This window comes from Triticum urartu, chromosome 6A (genome assembly GCF_056163025.1).
Source record: "Triticum urartu cultivar PI428250 chromosome 6A, HENAU_Tu73, whole genome shotgun sequence".
Lineage (NCBI taxonomy): Eukaryota > Viridiplantae > Streptophyta > Magnoliopsida > Poales > Poaceae > Triticum > Triticum urartu.
This window is the reverse complement of record NC_141878.1, coordinates 24,477,527-24,498,639: the sequence shown is the minus strand read 5'-3', so window position 1 is coordinate 24,498,639 and position 21,113 is coordinate 24,477,527. Positions and strand designations below refer to the sequence as shown.

General features: G+C 41.5%; 1 protein-coding gene across 1 annotated transcript; it reads left to right on the top strand.

The window, feature by feature from the left end:
• The first annotated feature begins 4,339 nt into the window (after positions 1-4,339).
• On the top strand, positions 4,340-6,218 carry LOC125515566 (high-affinity nitrate transporter 2.1-like). The gene has a single exon (XM_048681058.2). It carries the CDS (start codon positions 4,457-4,459, stop codon positions 5,984-5,986), a length of 1,530 nt encoding a protein of 509 aa, XP_048537015.1. The 5' UTR covers positions 4,340-4,456; the 3' UTR covers positions 5,987-6,218.
• The last annotated feature ends 14,895 nt before the right edge of the window (positions 6,219-21,113 follow it).

The window sequence follows — 21,113 nt, the reverse complement described above, 5'->3', positions numbered from 1 at the left end:
CATATCAATACCCACGTGCGGTTTTTTCGTACGTACATGGACGTAAGATATCATACCCGCAAACTCTTTTTCAATACATGCATGCTTTGGAGATATACACAAAACTGATATACTTTGAATGGTACATAACCCAAAAAATAATACACTATTTTTTAACACACGTAAAATATTTTGAGATATACCCATAAATGATATTGGGGATATATCCAGAAATAGTACAATTTACATATACGTAAGATCTTGACTAGGTATATGAAAAAGTTAGTACGTGACTAGTTATACGATTTTTATAGGTATATGAATTAGTACGTGACTAGGTATATGAATTAGTAAATGACTAGATATATACAAATACCTAAGATATTGTATGCACAAATTAATTTTTAATACATATATATGCCTTGAAGACATACCTACAATATCTTAGTGCACGTACCATGCATGGATCATTAATTGCTAATTTTCTCTTTCTTGTTTAATGAGGGCATTAAGTGTCCATATCAAGTAATAATTCTTTCCTAATGACAGAGTCAACATTTAAGGCATTAGTTCTAGTACTAATACAAGTGCACACATCTTAGTGTAATCCGACGGTTTGTAGGCAAGGTGCCCCATGCACCTAGGTGTCCCATATATATATATATATATATATATATATATATATATATATATATATATATAGAGAGAGAGAGAGAGAGAGAGAGAGAGAGAGAGAGAGGTAAAGATAATATGAACTGTATGACACAAAAATTATACCGTTTGAAAATAAAACATCTGAAGTTTATATTGGTATATTTTTTGTAATATATGACTTGTATTAGGTTGGTCAAATTGATGACTTAGGAGTACGCGCACGCCCTGTAAACTGAGAAAAAGGGAGTACCAGCTAGGACAGTTGTATTTAATTTTACTAAAAGAATGTAAAATTTTGGAAATACATCTCGAGTAAATCCTTCTTACCACTCGATTGGTCGTCCTCCAATTTACAGAGGAGAGAACGATGACCCAAGATAAACAGTATGCGTGTCGCACACACAAACCTATAGAGGGAAACACCTCTTTGATGTTGCCGCAGTAGCCACCTGTCCCGTATGATGGGATTAGGTGGAAGAAGTTGAATCCAATAAAAAGAAACAGGTGTGCTAAATCACATCTAAATGTGTACTCCCTTTGTAAATAAATATAAGAGTGTTTAGTTCACTGAGTATAAAATAATGCACATCTAAGTAATATGTCATTGATTTTACGCTCAGATTTATGTGTGTATTTTTCTTCCTTTTTTGTGTTTAATTGTGTCAATTAGATGTGCAATACTTAGGGTACGTCTAGATATACCCTAGACAGATCCAAAAAGAAACTCAAATGACAAGTACCATGCAGTAGGTGCATGACACTCTAGTCCTGGCGTTTTTCGATGGCAATTTCAGACATGCAAGGATGGCAGTTTTCAGTACACATGACAAGTTCAGTCAAAAATAAACTGAAGAGCGACTTGCCATCCTCGCGTCACTAAACTCACCGTCGACTGGAAGTTATCATGTGCTCATACCTGACATTGTTACTTATCAGAATCCAAAAAGAAAAAAACTCTTTGCGTGCATCACGGTTAGTCATGGTAAATCCAAGAGCGTTACTACGTGGCTGCCCTCGACTGGAAGTTTACAATACGGTCCGATCCGCATCAACCACCATAGGTGACCAATCCGTACTCTTGCTCCTGAACGGCGTGGCTGATGTCAACTCTTTGGACTGGCTAAGGATCTCGATGGCAGCAAATGAGAGTTCAAGCTATAGATCACCCACCTTTGAATCCAGGATATTACACTCCGTACGTTTCCGTAGCAGCCACCCTACGCTTGCTGTTTGCTTGCATAGGATGGAGAGACTAATTTTCTCTTTCTTTTCGTCGCACAAGATCACCAAGTACGGAGAGGTGTGGTTCCATGCTAGTACTCCCTCCGTTCGGAATTACTTGTCCCAGAAATAGATGTATCTAGAATTAGAATATGTCTAGATACATCGTTTCCGCGACAAGTAATTCCGAACGGAGGGAGTATATGCATCGAAATTCTAGCTGCATATCGTCATCGGTAACCTAAAGTCTGACCGTGTCCGTATATTTTGACTTAAGCGTGCAGTCCCATTCAAATATATAGCTTATCTCCTATAAGTGGTTCAGCAGCCCGGAGATATGTAAGCTCAACAGGTGGGGACAGATCGACGCCACTTTGATGCCGCCACCTAATAATTATTCTATGAGCGGAGCCTGACTTTTGTTGCCACCGTACAGTTGGATGTGCTGGTGTGGTGTGTTCCAAGAGTCAACTGATCTTGTACGGTGCACCTACAATTATAAACGTCCACTTGATCGGTAGCTCTCCTTTTCAACTGATTAGGCTGTTACTAGTTAATTACCACTACTCAACTTGTGTCCCCTACACTCTTTTGGCGTATGCAAAACCCACGGCCAGTTACTGTCGGTGACACTTTTACATCGTCGTTTTACAAATTCCCAGCCGGCTTGATATGGACCGATCCGGCCCTTACGTACGTGCGTGCTCTTGAATTCAACGTGTGTGCATGCATGTGCACTTACTGAAGCTAGCAAATTTGACTTCCACACCCGGCGGGAATCACGCACGGAAAACACGTCGTGGACTTACTCAGCTCCTGAACCTTAACCTGCTATGATAATAAATTAAGATGAAGCGATATACTTACGATATCTTGTGGATCTCCAGATATGTACATCTCGACGACAGCTAGCTAGTAGAGTATAATGAAGGATCGGTCCAGTTTGCCCAAGGATCGATGACGAGGTACCAACACAACACTCATCCGTACTCTTGCATGTGTGTAACGCCTGGCCTGGGCTAATGGTTGTCCACACAGATCACAGCGTCAACTCTTGGATCGCTTATCGACGTCAACACATAGGAGTTGTACGTTTGGATTGCATCTCTGGTGACTGATTTGAACCATTCACGTATAAGCTTTTCATATAGTACGTAGGTAGCTTCGCAACCCTGATAAGCTCAACGATTGTCATAGGCTATTACTTGGGACATGGAGTATATGCTCCCGAGTTCAAATGCTCCCTCATGAACAGTAAAATCGAAAACAATAGTAAATAAATTCAAAAAATTCTTATTTTTTAGGGTAATTAAACTTTGACCAATGTTTTGCATGCTTGCAAAATTTCAGCACGAAATAACATTTGTGGAAGTTGTGGCCAAAAAAACAAAATCAATGTTCCAAAAATGCTAGTTTTGAACACATTTTGGAGTGACAATTTTGTTTTTTTGGCCACGTCTTCCACGAATGTCATTTCGTGCTGAAACTTCGCAAGCGTACAACATTTGTCAAAGTTTATCACAAAAAAAATTCAGATTTTTTTGGAATTTTTAACTATTTTTTATTTTATTGTTCATATGGGTGCATTTGAGCTCGGGAGCAGAATAGTACTTTCGCATTACTTGCAAGTAATTACATGAGCTCCTTCCACGGCGTTCGCTTTCACTAACAATGTCCTCTAAACTTTGGTCAATTGGTTCTCTCCCAAACTTGTTTGGCGCTGTATAAACCTTAAACTAGTCTTAATTACTACTTTCTCTGTCCGAAAAAGCTTATCCCTTAAATGAATGTATCTAGCATTAAGTTAGTGCTAAATACATCCATTTAAGAGATAAGCTTGGTACAAACTTTTTTGGACGGACGGAGGGAGTACCAGCTAGCCGCAAGCTAGATCTTGATTAATACTAGTACTACTCACATAATATTACAACTACTGCTACCACAGCTAGCACCTGCATGTGCAACTACAATAGGCAAATTAACATTTCTCCACCGTCAACTCTTCACACGGTTTGCAGTAACACAACACGTACTGTAGCTAGCTCTGCAGTTACCTAGAGTCAACTCATGATCTATACAAGTACATCTTTGCAAAAAAGAAAGAGCTCTTGATTTGTACTTAGCGTAGGATCAAGTACGTTTAGGAATATCTCAACCTGCAAGTTTCGCAGTCAGATCGAATAAACCCTTTACTTACAGTGTCAACTGTTTGCACTGTCCTGTAAGTACTTGCACACTGCATATAATGCCCTGCACTGCATATATAGTATCTTCATGTAGTACAATCGTTGCAACAACTTCTTACTAAGTTACTATGTTAATTAAGGAGCAGAAAAATGTCAAACATATAACAAAAGATGTGCATTAATTTGAGCAAATGAAGGAAAACGATTGAAAGAGACAAAGGAAACCCAGGAAGCATATGCCAAACCGAAGCTGCTCCTGGTCTATAAATACATACCTCCTTGTAGTCTCTCGAGCAGCAACTCAAGCATCAGAACCTTGATACCTAGAGCTACCCCTTGCCTCCTAGTCCACACTTCAGCTCAGCTCCAAGGAGCAAGCAAAGCTCCCCGTCTCCCCAGCCTCAGAACAAGAGGATATGGAAACGGAGGTTGGCTCCCCGGCTGCCGCAACTGCGGCGCCCATCCACTTCTCGCTGCCGGTGGACTCTGAGCACAAGGCCAAGTCCATCAAGATCTTCTCCTTCGGCAACCCACACATGCGCGCCTTCCACCTCGGATGGATGTCCTTCTTCACCTGCGTCGTCTCCACCTTTGCCGCTGCGCCGCTCATCCCCATCATCCGCGACAACCTCAACCTCACCAAGGCCGACATTGGCAACGCCGGGGTCGCCTCTGTCTCCGGCGCCATCTTCTCAAGGCTGGCCATGGGTGCAATATGTGACCTCCTTGGCCCGCGGTACGGCTGTGCCTTCCTCGTCATGCTCTCCGCACCAGCGGTGTTTTGCATGTCTGTCATCGATGGTCCTGGGGGATACATCACTATCCGCTTCCTCATTGGTGTCTCTCTTGCCACCTTTGTGTCATGTCAGTACTGGATTAGTACCATGTTCAATAGCAAGATCATCGGGACGGTCGGCGGCTTGACAGCGGGTTGGGGTGACATGGGTGGCGGTGCCACACAACTCATCATGCCTCTTGTCTTCGACGGCATCTTGGCATGTGGTGCGACGTCCTTCACAGCATGGCGCATCGCCTACTTCGTGCCAGGAATGATGTTGGTGGTGATGGGCTTGCTTGTGCTCACCATGGGGCAAGACCTTCCCGACGGCAACCTAAGGAGCCTTCAGAAAAATGGTGACATGAACAAAGACAAGTTCTCCAAGGTTCTCCGGGGTGCCGTCACCAACTATCGTACATGGATCTTTGTCTTCATCTATGGCTACTGCATGGGCGTCGAGCTCACCACCAACAACGTCATCGCCGAGTACTACTACGACAGCTTCCACCTCGACCTCCGCGCTGCTGGTACCATCGCAGCTAGCTTTGGCTTGGCAAATATCTTTGCACGGCCAATGGGAGGTTACCTTTCCGACCTTGGCGCTCGCTACTTCGGCATGCGTGCCCGTCTTTGGAACATTTGGATCCTCCAGACAGCCGGTGGAGTCTTCTGCATCTGTCTTGGTCGCGCATCCAGTCTCCCCACCTCCGTCACATGCATGGTCCTCTACTCCATTTGTGTCGAGGCTGCATGCGGCGCGGTCTATGGTGTCATCCCCTTCGTCTCCCGCCGCTCCCTCGGGCTAATCTCTGGCATGAGCGGTGCTGGTGGTAATGTCGGTGGAGGGCTCACACAATTCCTCTTCTTCACATCATCCCAGTACACCACCGGCAAAGGACTCCAGTATATGGGCATCATGATCATGGTGTGCACGCTTCCTGTCGCGCTCGTTCACTTCCCGCAGTGGGGCTCCATGCTCCTCCCTCCAAGCGCTGACGCCACCGAGGAGGAGTACTACGGTGCCGAGTGGACCGAGGAGGAGAAGAGCAAGGGCCTCCACATTGCCGGCCAAAAGTTCGCTGAGAATAGCATCTCTGAGCGTGGCAAACGCAATGCCATCCTCGCCGTACCTTCCAGCCCACCAAACAACACGCCCCAGCACGTATAAGTCTTCGGTTTTTTTTTACTCTAGTGTGTGTACGGACCCTGTATATACAGACGTACATGCCCCTGGGATCGAGGTGGTAGACCCCATTAGGACGGTGTGGTATGTTTTCCACCCACACCACATGACTTTTGGGGCACTTACCAAAATCCCAATAGAGGAGGCCTTGGTCTGCAATAAGGGCTTGTAATATGTTATGAGAAGATATCATATGTGAATATGTATTGTTCTGACTCCTTGTGTGTCCTTAAATTTCCTTTTGTGCACTTGTAATTTGATTGAGTTGCAACGTTTTGCAACTTGTACTCCTATTTTCCCTTGTCCGATCGAGTTTGGCGACAGACGGTGACTTTGGAGTAGTACTATATGAACTGTATGTAAGACCACATGCCGGAGCGCTGCTACTTGTTAACTAACACATCGGTCAAGAGCTGCCTTGCTAGTGACAGGAGGTGTATTTTATTTCGGCAGGTAGCTTTACTAGCTCCTGAGTAAGCAAGTTTAGGAGACCACATGCTCTTGATACTATATGGAGCACCGTGAGACTTTAGGTTACATGGCAATCCAGCTCTGACACGCTGCTATTAGAAATAAGGATCCGTCGCGGAGTGATCCATATAAGCTATGCAAACTAGCTCATTTACTTAATTTTTTGGCACTACCAAACTGGTTATTTAGTCCGATAGAAGCTTTACATTGAATGTTTGAGCCCTCGGATTAGTTTGTGAGTAGGTTGTCTGTCCATATGTTGGTGTTGCTAAGTAAGTGTTGTCATCTACTAAAAGCGTTGCTACTTATCTGATACTCTAAGAGAGATGGAAGTGAAACTCCTCTCTGCCATAGTGCCATACGTTGCACTTTCCAGGTACTTACTTCACCGAAGTCCAAAGTGTAGAGCCATTCAAAGAGTTGACCCTAGCGGCAGCGTACGGCTGTACGGTGCCGTTGCTATGGAAGCATACGGACAACTATTATATTCTAGCATGAAAGGTGGGTGATCTATAGCCTGAGCTCTCATTAGCTGGCATTGAGATCAGCTATCTACTACATAAACTAATATCTACTAGCTAGCAACAGGACAAGTGCATTTTCTCTAAGCAATTCCGTCTATAGAGTAGGTGCGTTTGAGAGAAAAATAAGTCGAGATTGCCAACAAAAAGGAGACAAAATGTCAATAGAGTCAGTGATCAAAACAAGTACTCTATGGTGATTAACACATAAATATGCAAGCAGGCAAAGAGTTGACATTAGCACCGCCCGTATAAGCATATGCAAGAGGTGACATTACCCACGTCGACACCATGATTGATTCCGAAGAAGTGACCGGATATTTTTGTTCTCTGGATCACTTGATTATTTGTTTTGTCAATTTCAAAACATGAGTTGATTTAAAAGAAATCTAGTGTGTAGATATTAGAATGATTCTGGCCGCTAGGAGCGGAATATATTTTCTCAGATCACGATATTCATTTTTCCTCAAAATATTCAAATTGAGTTGAAAAGTTTCTACAAAAATTGAAAAATGATTTTCGTGGAAATCCAAAACAATCTGGTGTGTAGATATTGTGTGAATATATACCCTAGGAAGCACCATCAGTAAATTTTATTGTATATGGATCACAATATTCTACTTCTCACAAAATTCTAGAATTGAGTTGAAAAGGTTTTTTAAATAAAAACAAAAATAATCTTGTGTGTAAATATTAGAGTGAATCTGACCACATGAGTGCCGGCACTAGACTTTTATTACTCTGGATCACCATTCTCTTTTTCAGAAAATTCAAAGTTTAGTTGAAAAGTTATAGAAATATCAAAAAACAGTATAATGTGTAGATCTTAGAGTGTGTCACATCTCACATGCCATCAAGTTTTATGGGGGGACATGGATTTCTCTGTGTGAAAATAACAAAAGTGGCATTTATAGTAGTATTTTAAGATTTTGAAAAGGGGATTGAGTACATTATTTTTCCATGGCACACAAATTAGTTGCGATGTTTAGGAAACTTGAAATCTGGAAAGATATTGAAAATCATTTGCGTGGAAGTTTTCTTTAATATTTGGAAGAGTGATTTTTTTTATAGAAGGGATTACATGATCTCAAGTGCAATTAAGAGTTTCATGGGGGCACCTCTTTCTTTTAGATAGAAGTCTTGCTCAGATTCATATATTTTATATCTTTATAGAATTCATTACTACATAATTTTCTTGCGATGAAATAATCTATCTCTAGTATACATATTCATGCATGCTCTTAGGCACCTTCCAAGAGAAATTATGTTTATGTGTGTATATAATCACAGCCGAGGCATGACATGGCGGTTTGGCCTTATTCATGTGTCAAATAAGAATACGCCAGAATGATGATGAAACAATTGTGAAGGTCGTATTAATGGCCGGAGGTAGCAATACATATCACTAACCAAGAAGCATCAACAAGTCTTGGCATCAAAAAGTAATAAAAAGATCCTATCACACATAAGCATGTGTTTCTACACCAAAAGGATGTCCAAAGTCCTTGGCCTGCGTCACCTGCGTTGTTGTCTCAAATGGATGCTCTGACATTGGAAGGGGGAGGGGGTGGAAGGTGTGCGTGTGCGTGTTGAAGTGGGGTGGGTGGGGGGGGGGGGGGGGTGATACCTCACACATAACAAGTTTGTGTCTAGGTGTTTAAATGGTAATCATCATGGTGGTGATAACATCGGTAGATGCAAAAAGATCTTTGTGGCACTTATCTGTCCTGATGGCGTCCTTTGTGGCGCCGATGAGGAGCACACGAAAGATGTATTCCTGTGAGTGGTGACCTAATTTTGCGAGTTCATGTGCTCTTAAAGTCTTCTAGTACTCCACTTTGGCGAGTTCATGTGCTCTTAAAGTCTTCTGTACTACACTTTCTCGAGTAGATATGGATCACTCTAGCGAGATGGAGTGGTCAAACTAGACATCAGGTCTAAGGGCTAGTTTACACCGTTTAATTAAAGTCCAATTCAATCGCGTGCAAGATTTTTCTGGTTGTGCTTGGTCATCTTACTTGGCTGGTTCTCTGGCCGGTTGAGGATAAGAACATGTACAGCCAACCATGTTAAGGACCAAGAATACTGTATTTTCAGTCTGTGTTCCGTCGTTTCCATTGCTTTCTGTGCTAGTCTGCATCATATCTTCAGATTCTAATAACATATTATATAGTGATATACCACATTTTGTCCAACAATGGTGAAATCGACTAGGTAGCCGTAGCCCGTAGGTAGTACAAGTCAAACTAACAGTGCATTCGAAGAATTGACTCTAGCTGCAAGTACATGCACGGTGCACCATGGCCCGAGCATGCACATGGAATTAATTGTACGGTATGGTACTGACCGCCCGATTGAGTCGTGATCCTTAAAGTCATTGGATCCCGCACAAGCACATGACAAGTTTTAAGTTTTAATTGCCAAAACTTATGATATTTTTGGTCGCTCGTACCAAGATTTAGAAGTTGAAACAATTTTCTTGTCGCGGGTTCTGTAACTTACGGTTTTGCTAGTCGCTCGTACTAAGTTTTAGAAGTTGAAACTTAACAAAAAATTTAAAACTCATCAAAACATATTCAAAATAGATATCATTTGAAAGCCCTCCCTCGTCACCAAGAACATGAATATGCAAAGAGTACTTCATTTGAACTTTTGATTCAAAAGGTATGAAATATTAAAAATTTAAAGCGAAAAGAAAAAAAATGGCCCACCCCCATGTGCTACAAATCCCCGGTATTTGCTTCACGTTTTGTTGCTTAGTCAATTCAATAGGGTGGTACTCAGGATTGACCAACGTTGGTGAAAACGATTGTTGGTGCTGGTTGTCATATCATAGTCTAAAGCCATATATGGATTCTGGCCGTACGTACACCCATCGTCATGACACTCCGTTAGTTGGCAGCAAGTTGTAGCCAGCGACCAAAGATGTACTTTCAGCATGATGTACACAAGTTTGATGAAAACGATATGCAGCGGGCATATATATATTCTTGAAAATCTTACGGCGTCGCACTCAAAGAAAAATACGTGAAAGGGTGACTTTCGGCGAGAAGAGGACAAAGCTGAATCTTAGCTAAGATACAAATCGAACATCGTCATCAATTGATGCTTATAGTTAAATAATTGACGTCTTCATTTGCTTATAGCAGGGACTTGTGTGTTAAAAAGAAAAATACAGGTACGTCTCCCGTTGAATTTTCCCAGGGGTGCAAAACTACGTACACTACGATAAGCTATCCATCTATCTATGTGATTCAGATTGTTGGATGCACTGCACGATTTCTTCTCACTCCAGAGATAATTTCATGGCTAGCTGCTCCTCTAAGATTTGATACCCGAAAGATAGGAGTTGATGCATGTTTGATAAGTGCTAATTAGAGAGATGACCTCCTTTGCGCGGAACTTCAGCTGATTAGAGAGATGACCTCCTTGGCGATTAAGATCTCCTTGCGGTATTCGTGGGCACCTTTGCTGGTTACGAAAGCCAAACGGACTTCTTTGTGACACAAATCAATGTAGAGAACCGTTCAAAGAGTTGGCTATCGCTAGCATGGACGGCGATCTGAAGTCTCAAGTCCCATTAATTTGCCATCGACTCGTACATGTATGGAGATCAAAACAGTTGCTACCGAGTACCGACTGGTTTAAAGGTGCAGAGCAATTAGTCTCAGGTCGGCGCAAACTTTGGAAGGTGGCAACAAGCACACGTTCAATAATATAAGGCCCATGCATTAGGGACCGTGGGCATCGTCATCGGTAACCTACAAAGTAAGACCTGCGAACATGCTTACTACATCTACATGAATCAAGAGCTGGTTAGCTAGCGACCGGAGGTGTATTCTTGTCAGCTGGAAGGTTTTGCTAGCTGGACTGCTGGAGTAAGCAAATGTTAAGTTATAGGACTAGCTGGCTTATGGTTGATACTACAAGGTCCTCTGGGTCGTCGCCTTGGATGCCGGCCACACGGTGGCGGTCTGGCAGACCTATCATTGGGGCGAGTCGGGCCGGGCCCAGATAGCCGGAGGTGGTGCTGGGCACCATTGCCTATCAGCAACCAGACCTTGAATTTTGTGAACATTTAAAACAATATATGAACATTTTTATAAAACGAGATCATTTCTAAGAACTTTGTGGTTTTTTTATATTTTGAATACTATTCAAAAGTTTGAACTTTCATTTAAATAAGAATTGTTTTTTTAATCTTTAAAAAACAGGAAAATGAGAATGCTTTTTATAAAATGTGATCATTTTCAAATAAAAGTAAAATATAAACAATTAAATGGAAATAAGAAAAACTGAAAAACCCTAGTAAAAACTAGTAAGTAAAAACAAAAAGGAAAAACAAAAAACTGACCGGAACGTCCTAGAAAGTTCCTAAACCAGGAAAATCAGAGTCAGAATCTTCCCAAATTGGAATCTTGTACAAATGGCTAACGAGCTAAATGGGATTGGCACAGTCAATCACTCGCCTCGCTAGCTCTGTGAAATTTAGTCAGTCGCTCACTTGACAAATGGTTGTAAAGAGCACCAAATAGGGTATAGCGTTGAAGGTGCCCTTATATTTTAGAAACTGTTTTGATATCCAAACATCAACTTTTTATCTAACTATCCATGTGATTGAGAATGCTGAGTCCACTGCATGATTACTTCTCACTCCATAGGTAACTTCATGGCATCGAAAGGATTAATTTTGAATTTTCAAAATTAAGGCCTCCAAAATGCCCTACTCCCTCCAGGGCCCCATTTTCATTGTACTAGAAAATAGAGACTTACAAGTACTCCACAAAATTTTGGCCCCCTGAGAGATAGGAGTTGATGCATGTTCGCTGATTGCTAATAAGAGGGATGAACCTCAATGCGTGGCACTTCAGTTTCAAGCTGGTCTATAAAAGAAAATTGTGGTCAAAGTTATGTTTTGAAAACGGTTTTCATATCCAAAGCATCAGCTTTTCAAGGAGTAGCGCCGCACTGCAAGCAACTTTCGATCCTGTTTTCACTGTTTTGTTGGCTACGAAGTCTAAATGTAGTTCTTGTAGACAAAGTCATGGTAGACCGTGCAAATGGTCGTTGGCTCTAGCTGCAATGCATGCATGGAAGCGCACGGTGGTGCTGACTGGTTGCTGATTGTGTGTGGAGTGGTATGATGGCTGCAAACATGGACGGGTGATCTATAGCCTGAGCTCTCATTAGTTGTAGATGGTTTGGTGAAGTGTGAAACAAGCCATGTAAAGTGCAGAGAATTTGACCTAGCGCACCGTCATCACTAATCTAATGCCAAGAACCGGACAAGTTTTCCAAGGCAAGATACCTTATAGCCTAAATAGTTGTTGAGTAGAGAGACGCGTTCCTTTCCGTGGCACCCTTTTGTGCCGTATGTTCCTTATGAAGCTGTAATCACTCTTCTCCAAACCCATTATATGATAAGCAATGCATATCATATAAGATCTCCTTGCAGTATTGGTGGGCACATCGGTCATTGGTTACGAAATCCAAACGGGATTCTTTGTAAACGAAACGCAAGAGCGCTCCAACCTCAAAGAGTTGACTCCACCTGAGCTAAACACGTCGCAAGGAGTACGGTACGGCAATCGAAAGTCTTACGTCCCATGAAAATGGGGAGGTGCATTGGATTTAGACGTACGGTTGGTGAAGATAAGGAAATAGATCGATGAACGGTTGTTCAGAGCAAACTTTGCAAGGTGGGTACAAGCATGTGCTGTTATGCGGCACTTCAAGATAATATAAAGTCCCACGCATTGGGGCCGTACACATGCAAGATCATCAAGTACGGAGTACGGTGGTTGGTACTTCTATCTGTACTATTCTCGATGCATTGTCATCGGCGACCTAAAGTCCATTGACCATATATACGTGGTACTCCATGTATCAAGAGCTAGCTTGAGACAGGAGCTGTATATTCGTCAGCAGCAGGTACGTTTTGCTAGCTTTTTTTTCGAGAGCATACGTTTTGCTAGCTGGAGTAAACAAGTTTAGAGGACTATCTAGCTCATAGTTGACACTCTTCGTGGTGTCTATCGACTGCATGCTAACTTCACAATGTTTTTTTTCAATCAAAGGAGCCTCCAAGCCCAACAATGCTAAATGAAGGCTGGCCTCTATGGAGGCCTTAATTTTGATAAGATAAATCAAATACACGCTCTTACGTTTCAGTTTTTTTTTTGAAAAAAATACACGTATACCGAGAGACATAGTGTACATGTGTGCAATTTTTCATGATAAAAAACAAATTTGCGGCTTTTCAGCACACATACTGTTCATCCTCAAAGTCCTAGATTTTTGTTTGCAGCTTGCAATTCAAGGTATTTCATCGTGAAATTTTATATTACATCCTTGTATATGTATATATACTTTCTCAGAATTTCCTAAAACTGAAAATTTTCAATTTAAAAAAAAATTAAGGCCTCTATGGACCACAGCCTTCAAAACGCCCTACTCCCTCCAGGCCTGCAGTTTCATTGAAGGAAATAGATTCTTACAAGTGCACCACGAAATTTGACCCCCCGAATGATACGAATTGATGCATGTTCACTGATTGTTAATAAGAGGGACGAGCCCCTTTGCGTGGTACTTCAGTTTCAAGCCGGTCTAAAAGAAAATCGTGGTCAAAAGTTATGTTTTTAAAACGGTTTTGATATCCAAAGCATCAACTTTCCGAGGAGCGCCGTATTGGAAGCAACTTTCGATTCTGTTTTCACTCTTTAGTTGGCTAAGAAGTATAAATGTATGTAGATCTTGTAGAGAAAGTCATGGTAGATTGTGTGTGGAGTAGTATGATATTCGGGTTGCAAACATGGACGGGTGATCTATAGCCTGAGCTCTCATGAGCTGTAGATGGTTTGGTGAAGCCTGAAACAAGCCGTGTAAAGTGCATGGCAACCAGTACACGGTATACACACGTCCAGAGAGTTTGACCTAGCGCATTGTCATCACTAATCTAATGCCAGGAACAGGACAAGCTTTGCATGGCACCCTTTTGCGCCGTACGTTCCTTATGAAGCTGTAGGCAGTAGGCTCTTCTCCAAACCCCTTATATGATAAGCAAATGCATATCATATAAGATCTCCTTGCAGTATTCGTGGGCACGTTGGTCGTTGGTTACGAAATCCAAACGGGCTTCTTTGTACACAAAGTTCAAGATCGCTCTCTCGGAGGTGCTTATAAGGATAAGGTATGCGTGTGTACGTTCATAGGGGTGAATGTATGCGCGTATATATGAGCGCTTGTGTCTGTACCAATGTTAAAAAAAAGTTCAAGATCGCTCAAACCTCAAAGAGTGACTCTAGCTGAGCTAAACACGTTTGCCTAAAAAAAAAGCTGAGCTAAACACGTCGCAAAGTTATTCGCCGGCCTCTCTCTTGCACGCACGTGCAACAAAGAGTACGGTACGGCGATCGAAAGTCTCTGGCGTCCCTTGAAATGGGGAGGTGTATTGTATTTAGACGTACGGTTGGTGAAGATCAAAAAACAGATCGATGTACGGTTGGTCAAAGCAAACTTTGCAAGGTGGCTACAAGCATGTGCTATTATGCGGCACTCCAAGATAATATAAAGTCCCAGGTCATGTCGCCGTACACATGCAAGATCATCAAGTACGGAGAACGGTGGTTGGAACTTCTATCTGTATACTCGATGCATTGTCATCGGCGACCTAAAGTCCATTGACCATACGTGGTACTCCATGTATCAAGAGCTGGCTAGCTAGAGACAGGAGGTGTATATTCTTCAGCAGATACGTTTTGCTAGCTGGAGTAAACAAGTTAATAGGAGTAGCTGATGGCTCACACTTGACACTCCGAGGTCATCTGGGCCTCGCCTTCTACGCCAGCTACAGGACAAGGAGAAATTGTGTACTTGTAGTCTTGTACAACGTATTGTATATGTTTTATAATGTACTTGTACTCTCTATGTACTAATAAGTGTGCACGTGCAACGCACATCTCAAACAAGCAACACATGAAACTAATATGCATATTGAATTCCGAATCCACATTCTGGAAATTTAATAAAACAAACGACTATATTGTCTGATGATCCCCAGTCTAAAGGTCATATAGTAAAGAAATTTAATACAAAGCCCATCAATGCTTGAAGAGTTGCAAGCTTGAGGAGTCTGTCGGTTTTTAGGACCATTTTTGCACCCATTCTGAGTTTCTCTCATCTCCTGGAGTGCAACATTCATGAACAAAAAATGAAGGAAAATTAAGATTTTTTTTTAGTATGACATGGATTGAATGCAAGCGGCAAGCCACACTTTCTCTAAGTAAATCTTAGTTCTGGCCATATTAACCATGAATGAAACCTGTCCTATCAACATACAGTTTATTGCATAATAAAAGGAAAAATAATATAATATCTTTATTTTCTTGACACACATCTCATCAGTGAAAAAGCCCATGCTTTTATTACTCTCTATTACTAAATCATGTAGTGTTTATAGGGTCAGCCTGTTTGAGCATCCTCTACTTTTTCTCCTTTCTTTCTTTGCCATTAGAGTATGGCGATTGTTGCATCCCAAGTACGGGAAGGGCCTAAATGATCATATCGTGATGTGAATACTTAATATGCAAATATAAGACGCTATTAGATAGCAGGCAATGTTCACTTCTGTTAAAAAAATACCAGCATGATCACACATTTAATCGAGATGCATAAATACCTATATAGAATTCTCATGTATGTTTCCGAACTAACCTACACTTTAAGGCCATATTTACCAGCATGTAGGAGATCAGCTCTAGAGAAATAGCAATTCAATGCATCGGAAACAGGATGTTGAAATGAACAACAATACCTGGCAAACTCTATACATAACATGCCTGCTGTATTTGGCTCCTGAACTTTAGCTCCTCCTCCGTCCATTTTAGAGTCCCCATTCCTAGAAACAAAACATTTCATACATGAAAATCTTATATGCTCCAAGGAATAGTGGTAACCACAATGTTCAATTCAGGAGCTATTATCAGTATAAAATATAAGATGAAAAGTGAGAAATTTATTGTATGTGCTAAAAGTGCTTTGTAAGTAGAATTAATAAATGATGCAGATCTCTAACATCATAATTGGGAACCTAGAATACTCGCCGATGAGTGTCTGTATGGCATCAAGGGACGAATAAGGTCAGGGGCTAAGGCGGGTGGTTGAGGATTGAACATGATCTTGCCTGTCATCTGATTCTATGACTCTCGGGGCTGAGCATCCCCATGCCTTCTGCTTAACCGTGTCCTTGTCTGCGGCATGCAGTGTATGCAGCTCAGCTCGAGGAATACAACCCTTAATTCCCTCTATCAATGGAATAGTACGCAACCTGTGTATTCACGGAAAAAAAGTCCTCTCTTCTTTTTCATCACCATCTAGATGTTCTAACCAAATTGAATAAAACGTAGGAGCAAGCTAGCGCTCTTTATACAGTAGTTAAGCACGCGAAATGCACATCTTGACTACTATAAATACAAAAAATATAAATTGCAAGTGTTAGGAGTGTAAAAAATACATATGCGTTTAGAAGTATGCCAGCCTATGTGTTATGCTTATAGGTGAAATACGTACATGGCCAGCCACAAGATAATGCAAAAGATTGTCCATCACTTCCATAAGAATAAAATGCTCGGTTGTACCGAGTGCAGATTTTCTTTTCTTTTTACCTCTAGGACATATTAATGATCTATCATCAAAAGATTCAGTCAGGTCAATGAGGTCATGTATAGTAGGTTGCCGCCAATAGACGATTGCCCAGGCTTCTTTGTTTATCTTGTTCCTTCAAAAGCTCCACATAGTCACTTGTCGGAAGAAGACTTCAGTATACCAATAAATGAGTTCACGTATTTATAGTTAAACATCCCTTCATGATCATCTATTCGCTTATTAGATTTAAGAAAAATACTCAGATGAGTATTAGATCAGTACTCTGCAACCACAACTGAATTGGCATTGCCATCATCATTGTTGCAGACCTGCAGTCCTCATGCAATCACACACACCACCGTCATCACAATGACATTCATGCCATGGTAACTGTGTTGGTCAATGCCATTATTCTGGTCTCGTGTTTACAGAATCCAATACATACCATCTCGTTGAACCAACATGCATGCTGAAGTGACATGCTTGCGTATTGAAAGAACAGGTTCGAGGGGGCTCTTTTTATATATATAAAATATGATAAGTTATCTCTTTTATACCTGAGGTTGTTTTACATCGTTACATTCAGAATTTATGTCTAGTATAGGAACAGTTATGTTTATATTAATTCACTACACAAAAACGGTATAAGAAAAGTAAGATATGAGTCATAAAACCACAAAATTTACCTTCATGTGTATATTTTATACTATACTTTTACATTTGTAATTTTACATCACGTTATATTTCTTTACCGTTATAACTTTTTTACATTCTATTTTCATATCGGACGTAGGACAAATTTACGGTACCTAAAAATATGGTGTAGTGATGTAATTACAGAAGGGGTGAAAATAACTATTCTTTGCCCTCTGGGTGTATCATTGTTGTTTGGAGAACTTCTTAACGCTCGTTAAGGTCCTAACGGCTTAAATGTTTTGAAAAAAAATATGAAACAAATAGTAGAACAACACACCTATAATATAGGATGACCCAGCGAAGCGATTGAAAAACGGCTTAAATGCCGAGTCCACTGCATGATTAGTACTCACTTCACAGTAACTTTGTGGTGTCCATTGACCGCATGCTAACTTCACAATGTTTTTTTACAATCAGCCTCCAAGCCCGACAATGCTAAATGAAGGCCAAGCTCTATCCAGGCCTTGATTTTGATTAGATAAATCAAATTCACACTTTCACATTTCAACATTTTTTAACCCTCAAAAAAACATTTCAATTTTTTTTAAAAAATACACATATACCGAGAGACATAGTGTACATGTGTGCAATTTTTCATGATAAAATACATTAAAATGAGAGCTGAACAAAAATATGTGGCTCAGCAAATGTACTGTTCATCCTCAAAGTTTTTGATTTTTTTTGCAGCTCGCAGTTCAAGATATTTCATCATGAAATTTTACATTACATCCTTGTACATTCGTATGTTTTTTATGAATTTCTTAAAACTGAATTTTTTTAAAAAAAATTAAGGCCTCCATGGACCACGGCCTTCAAAACGCCCTACTCCCTTCAGGCCCGCAGTTTCGTTGAAGAAAACAGAATCTTACAAGTACTCCACAAAATTTGACCCCCCGAAAGATAGGTGTTGATGCATGTTCGCTGATTGCTAATAAGAGGGATGAGCCCCTTTGCGTGGCACTTCAGTTTGAAGCCGGTCTATAAGAAAATTGTGGTCCATGTTATGCTTTGAAAACGGTTTTCATATCCAAAGCATCAGCTTTTCAAGGAGGAGCACCACACTTCAAGCAACTTTCGATCATGTTTTCACTCTTTTGTTGGCTACGAAGTCTAAATGTAGTTCTTGTACAGAAAGTCATGGTAGACCGTGCAAATGACCGTTGGCTCTAGCTGCAATGCATGCATGGAAGCGCACGGTGGTTGCTGACTGGTTGCTGATTATAGCCTGAGCTCTCATTAGCTGTAGATGGTTTCGTGAAGCATGAAACAACCATGTAAAGAGCATGGCAACCAGTACACGGCATGCACACGTCCAGAGAATTTGACCTAGCACATCGTCATCACTAATCTAATGCCAAGAACCGGACAAGTTTTCCAAGGCAAGATACCTTATAGCCTAAATATTTGTTGAGTAGAGAGACGTGTTCCTTGCGTGCCGGCCTTTTGCGCCATACGTTCCTTAAGAAGCTGTAATCACTCTTCTCCAAACCCATTATATGATATAAGCAAATGCATATCATATAAGATCTCCCTGCAATATTCATGGGCACGTCGGTCGTTGGTTACGAAATCCAAACGGGCTTCTTTGTACACGAACTGCAAAGAGTTGACTCCAGCTGAGCTAAACACGTCGCAAGGAGTACGGTACGGTGTTCGCAAGTGTGAATGACGTCCCATGAAAATGGGGAGGTGCATTGTATTTAGACATACGGTTGGTGAAGATCAAAAAATAAATCGATGTACGGTTGGTTAAAGCAAACTTCGCAAGGTGGCTACAAGCATGCATGTGCTATTATGCGGCACTCCAAGATAATATAAAGTCCCAGGTCATGTCGCCGTACACATGCAAGATCATCAAGTACGGAGTACGGTGGCTGGTACCTCTATCTGTATTATTCTCGATGCATTGTCATCGGCGACCTAAAGTCCATTGACCATACGTGGTACTCCAAGTATCAAGAGCTGGCTAGCTTGAGACAGGAGGTGTATACTCTTCAGCAGGTACGTTTTGCTAGCTTTTTTTTTCGAGCATGCATTTTGCTGAGTAAACAAGTTTAGAGTACTATCTAGCCCATACTTGACACTGTGAGGTCCTCTGGGTCACTCCACAGGTAACTTCGTGCTGTCCATCGACCGCATGCTAACTTCACAGTGCTTTTTTTTCAATCAAAGGAAACTCCAAGCCCAACAATGCTAAATGAAGGCTTGGGCTTTATGGAGGCCTTAATTTGGATAAGATAAATAAAATCCACACTCTTACGTTTCAGTTTTTGTTTTGAAAAAAAAATACACGTATACCGAGAGACATAGTGTACATGTGTGCAATTTTTCATGATAAAAAACAAATTTGCGGCTTTTCAGCACATGTACTGTTCATCCTCAAAGTCCTAGATTTTTGTTTGCAGCTCACAATTCAAGATATTTCATCATGAAATTTTACATTACATCCTTGTATATGTATTTTTTCATAATTTCTTAAAACTGAAAATGTTCTATTTTTTAAAAATTAAGGCCTCCATGGACCACGGCCTTCAAAACGCCCTACTCCCTCCAGGCCTGCAGTTTTATTGAAGGAAATAGAGTCTTACAAGTACACCACAAAATTTGACCCCCCCCCCCCCCACCCCGCGCGAAAGATACGAGTTGATGCATGTTTGCTGATTGTTAATAAGAGGGATGAGCCCCTTTGCGTGGTACTTCAGTTTGAAGCCGGTCTATAAGAAAATCGTGGTCAAAAGTTCTGTTTTTAAAACGGTTCTGATATACAAAGCATCAGCTTTCCAAGGAGGAGCGCCGCATTGCAAGCTACTTTCGATCCAGGTTTCACTCTTTAGCTGGCTATATACGACGTATAAACCTAGTTCTTGTAGAGAAAGTCATGGTCGACCGTGCAAATGGTCGCTGGCTCTAGCTGCAACACATGCGCATGGTGGCTGCTGATTGTGTGCGGAGTAGTATGATATTCTGGCTGAAAACATGGACGGGTGATCTATAGCCTGAGCTCTCATGAGCTGTAGATGGTTGGTGAACCGTAAAACAAGCCGTGTAAAGTGCATGGCAACCAGTACACGGCGTACACACGTCCAAGGCAAGATACCATATGGCCTGAGTAGTTGTTGAGTAGAGAGACGTGCTCATTTGCGTGCCACCCTTTCGCGCCGTACGTTCCTTATGAAGTTGTGCGATCTTCTACAAACTCATTAATATGATATAAGCAATGCATATCATATGAGATCTCCTTGCAGTATTCGTGGGCACGTCGGTCGTTCGTTACGAGATCCGAACCTCAAAGAGTTGACTCTAGCTGAGCTAAGCTAAACACGTCGCCAGCCTCTCTCTTGCATGCACGTGCAACAAAGAGTACGGTACGTCGGTACGGCGATCGAAAGTCTGACGTCCCATGAAAATGGGGAAGCGCGTTGTATTTAGATGTACGGTTGGTGAAGATCAAAAGTAGATCGATGTACGGTTCGTCAAAGCAACCTTCACAAGGTGGCTACAAGCCTACAAAGCATGTGCTATTATGCGGCACTCCAAGATAATATAAAGTCCCAGGCATTGGGGCCGAACACATGCAGTAATCAAGTACGGTGGTTGCTACTTCTATCTGTATACTCGATGCATCGTCATCGGCGACCTAAAGTCCATTGACCATACGTGGCACTCCATGTATCAAGAGCTGGGTAGCTAGAGACAGGAGGTGTATATTCTTCAGCAGATAGGTTTTGCTAGCTGGAGTAAACGAGTTTGGAGGAGTAGCTAGCTCATAGTTGACACTCCAT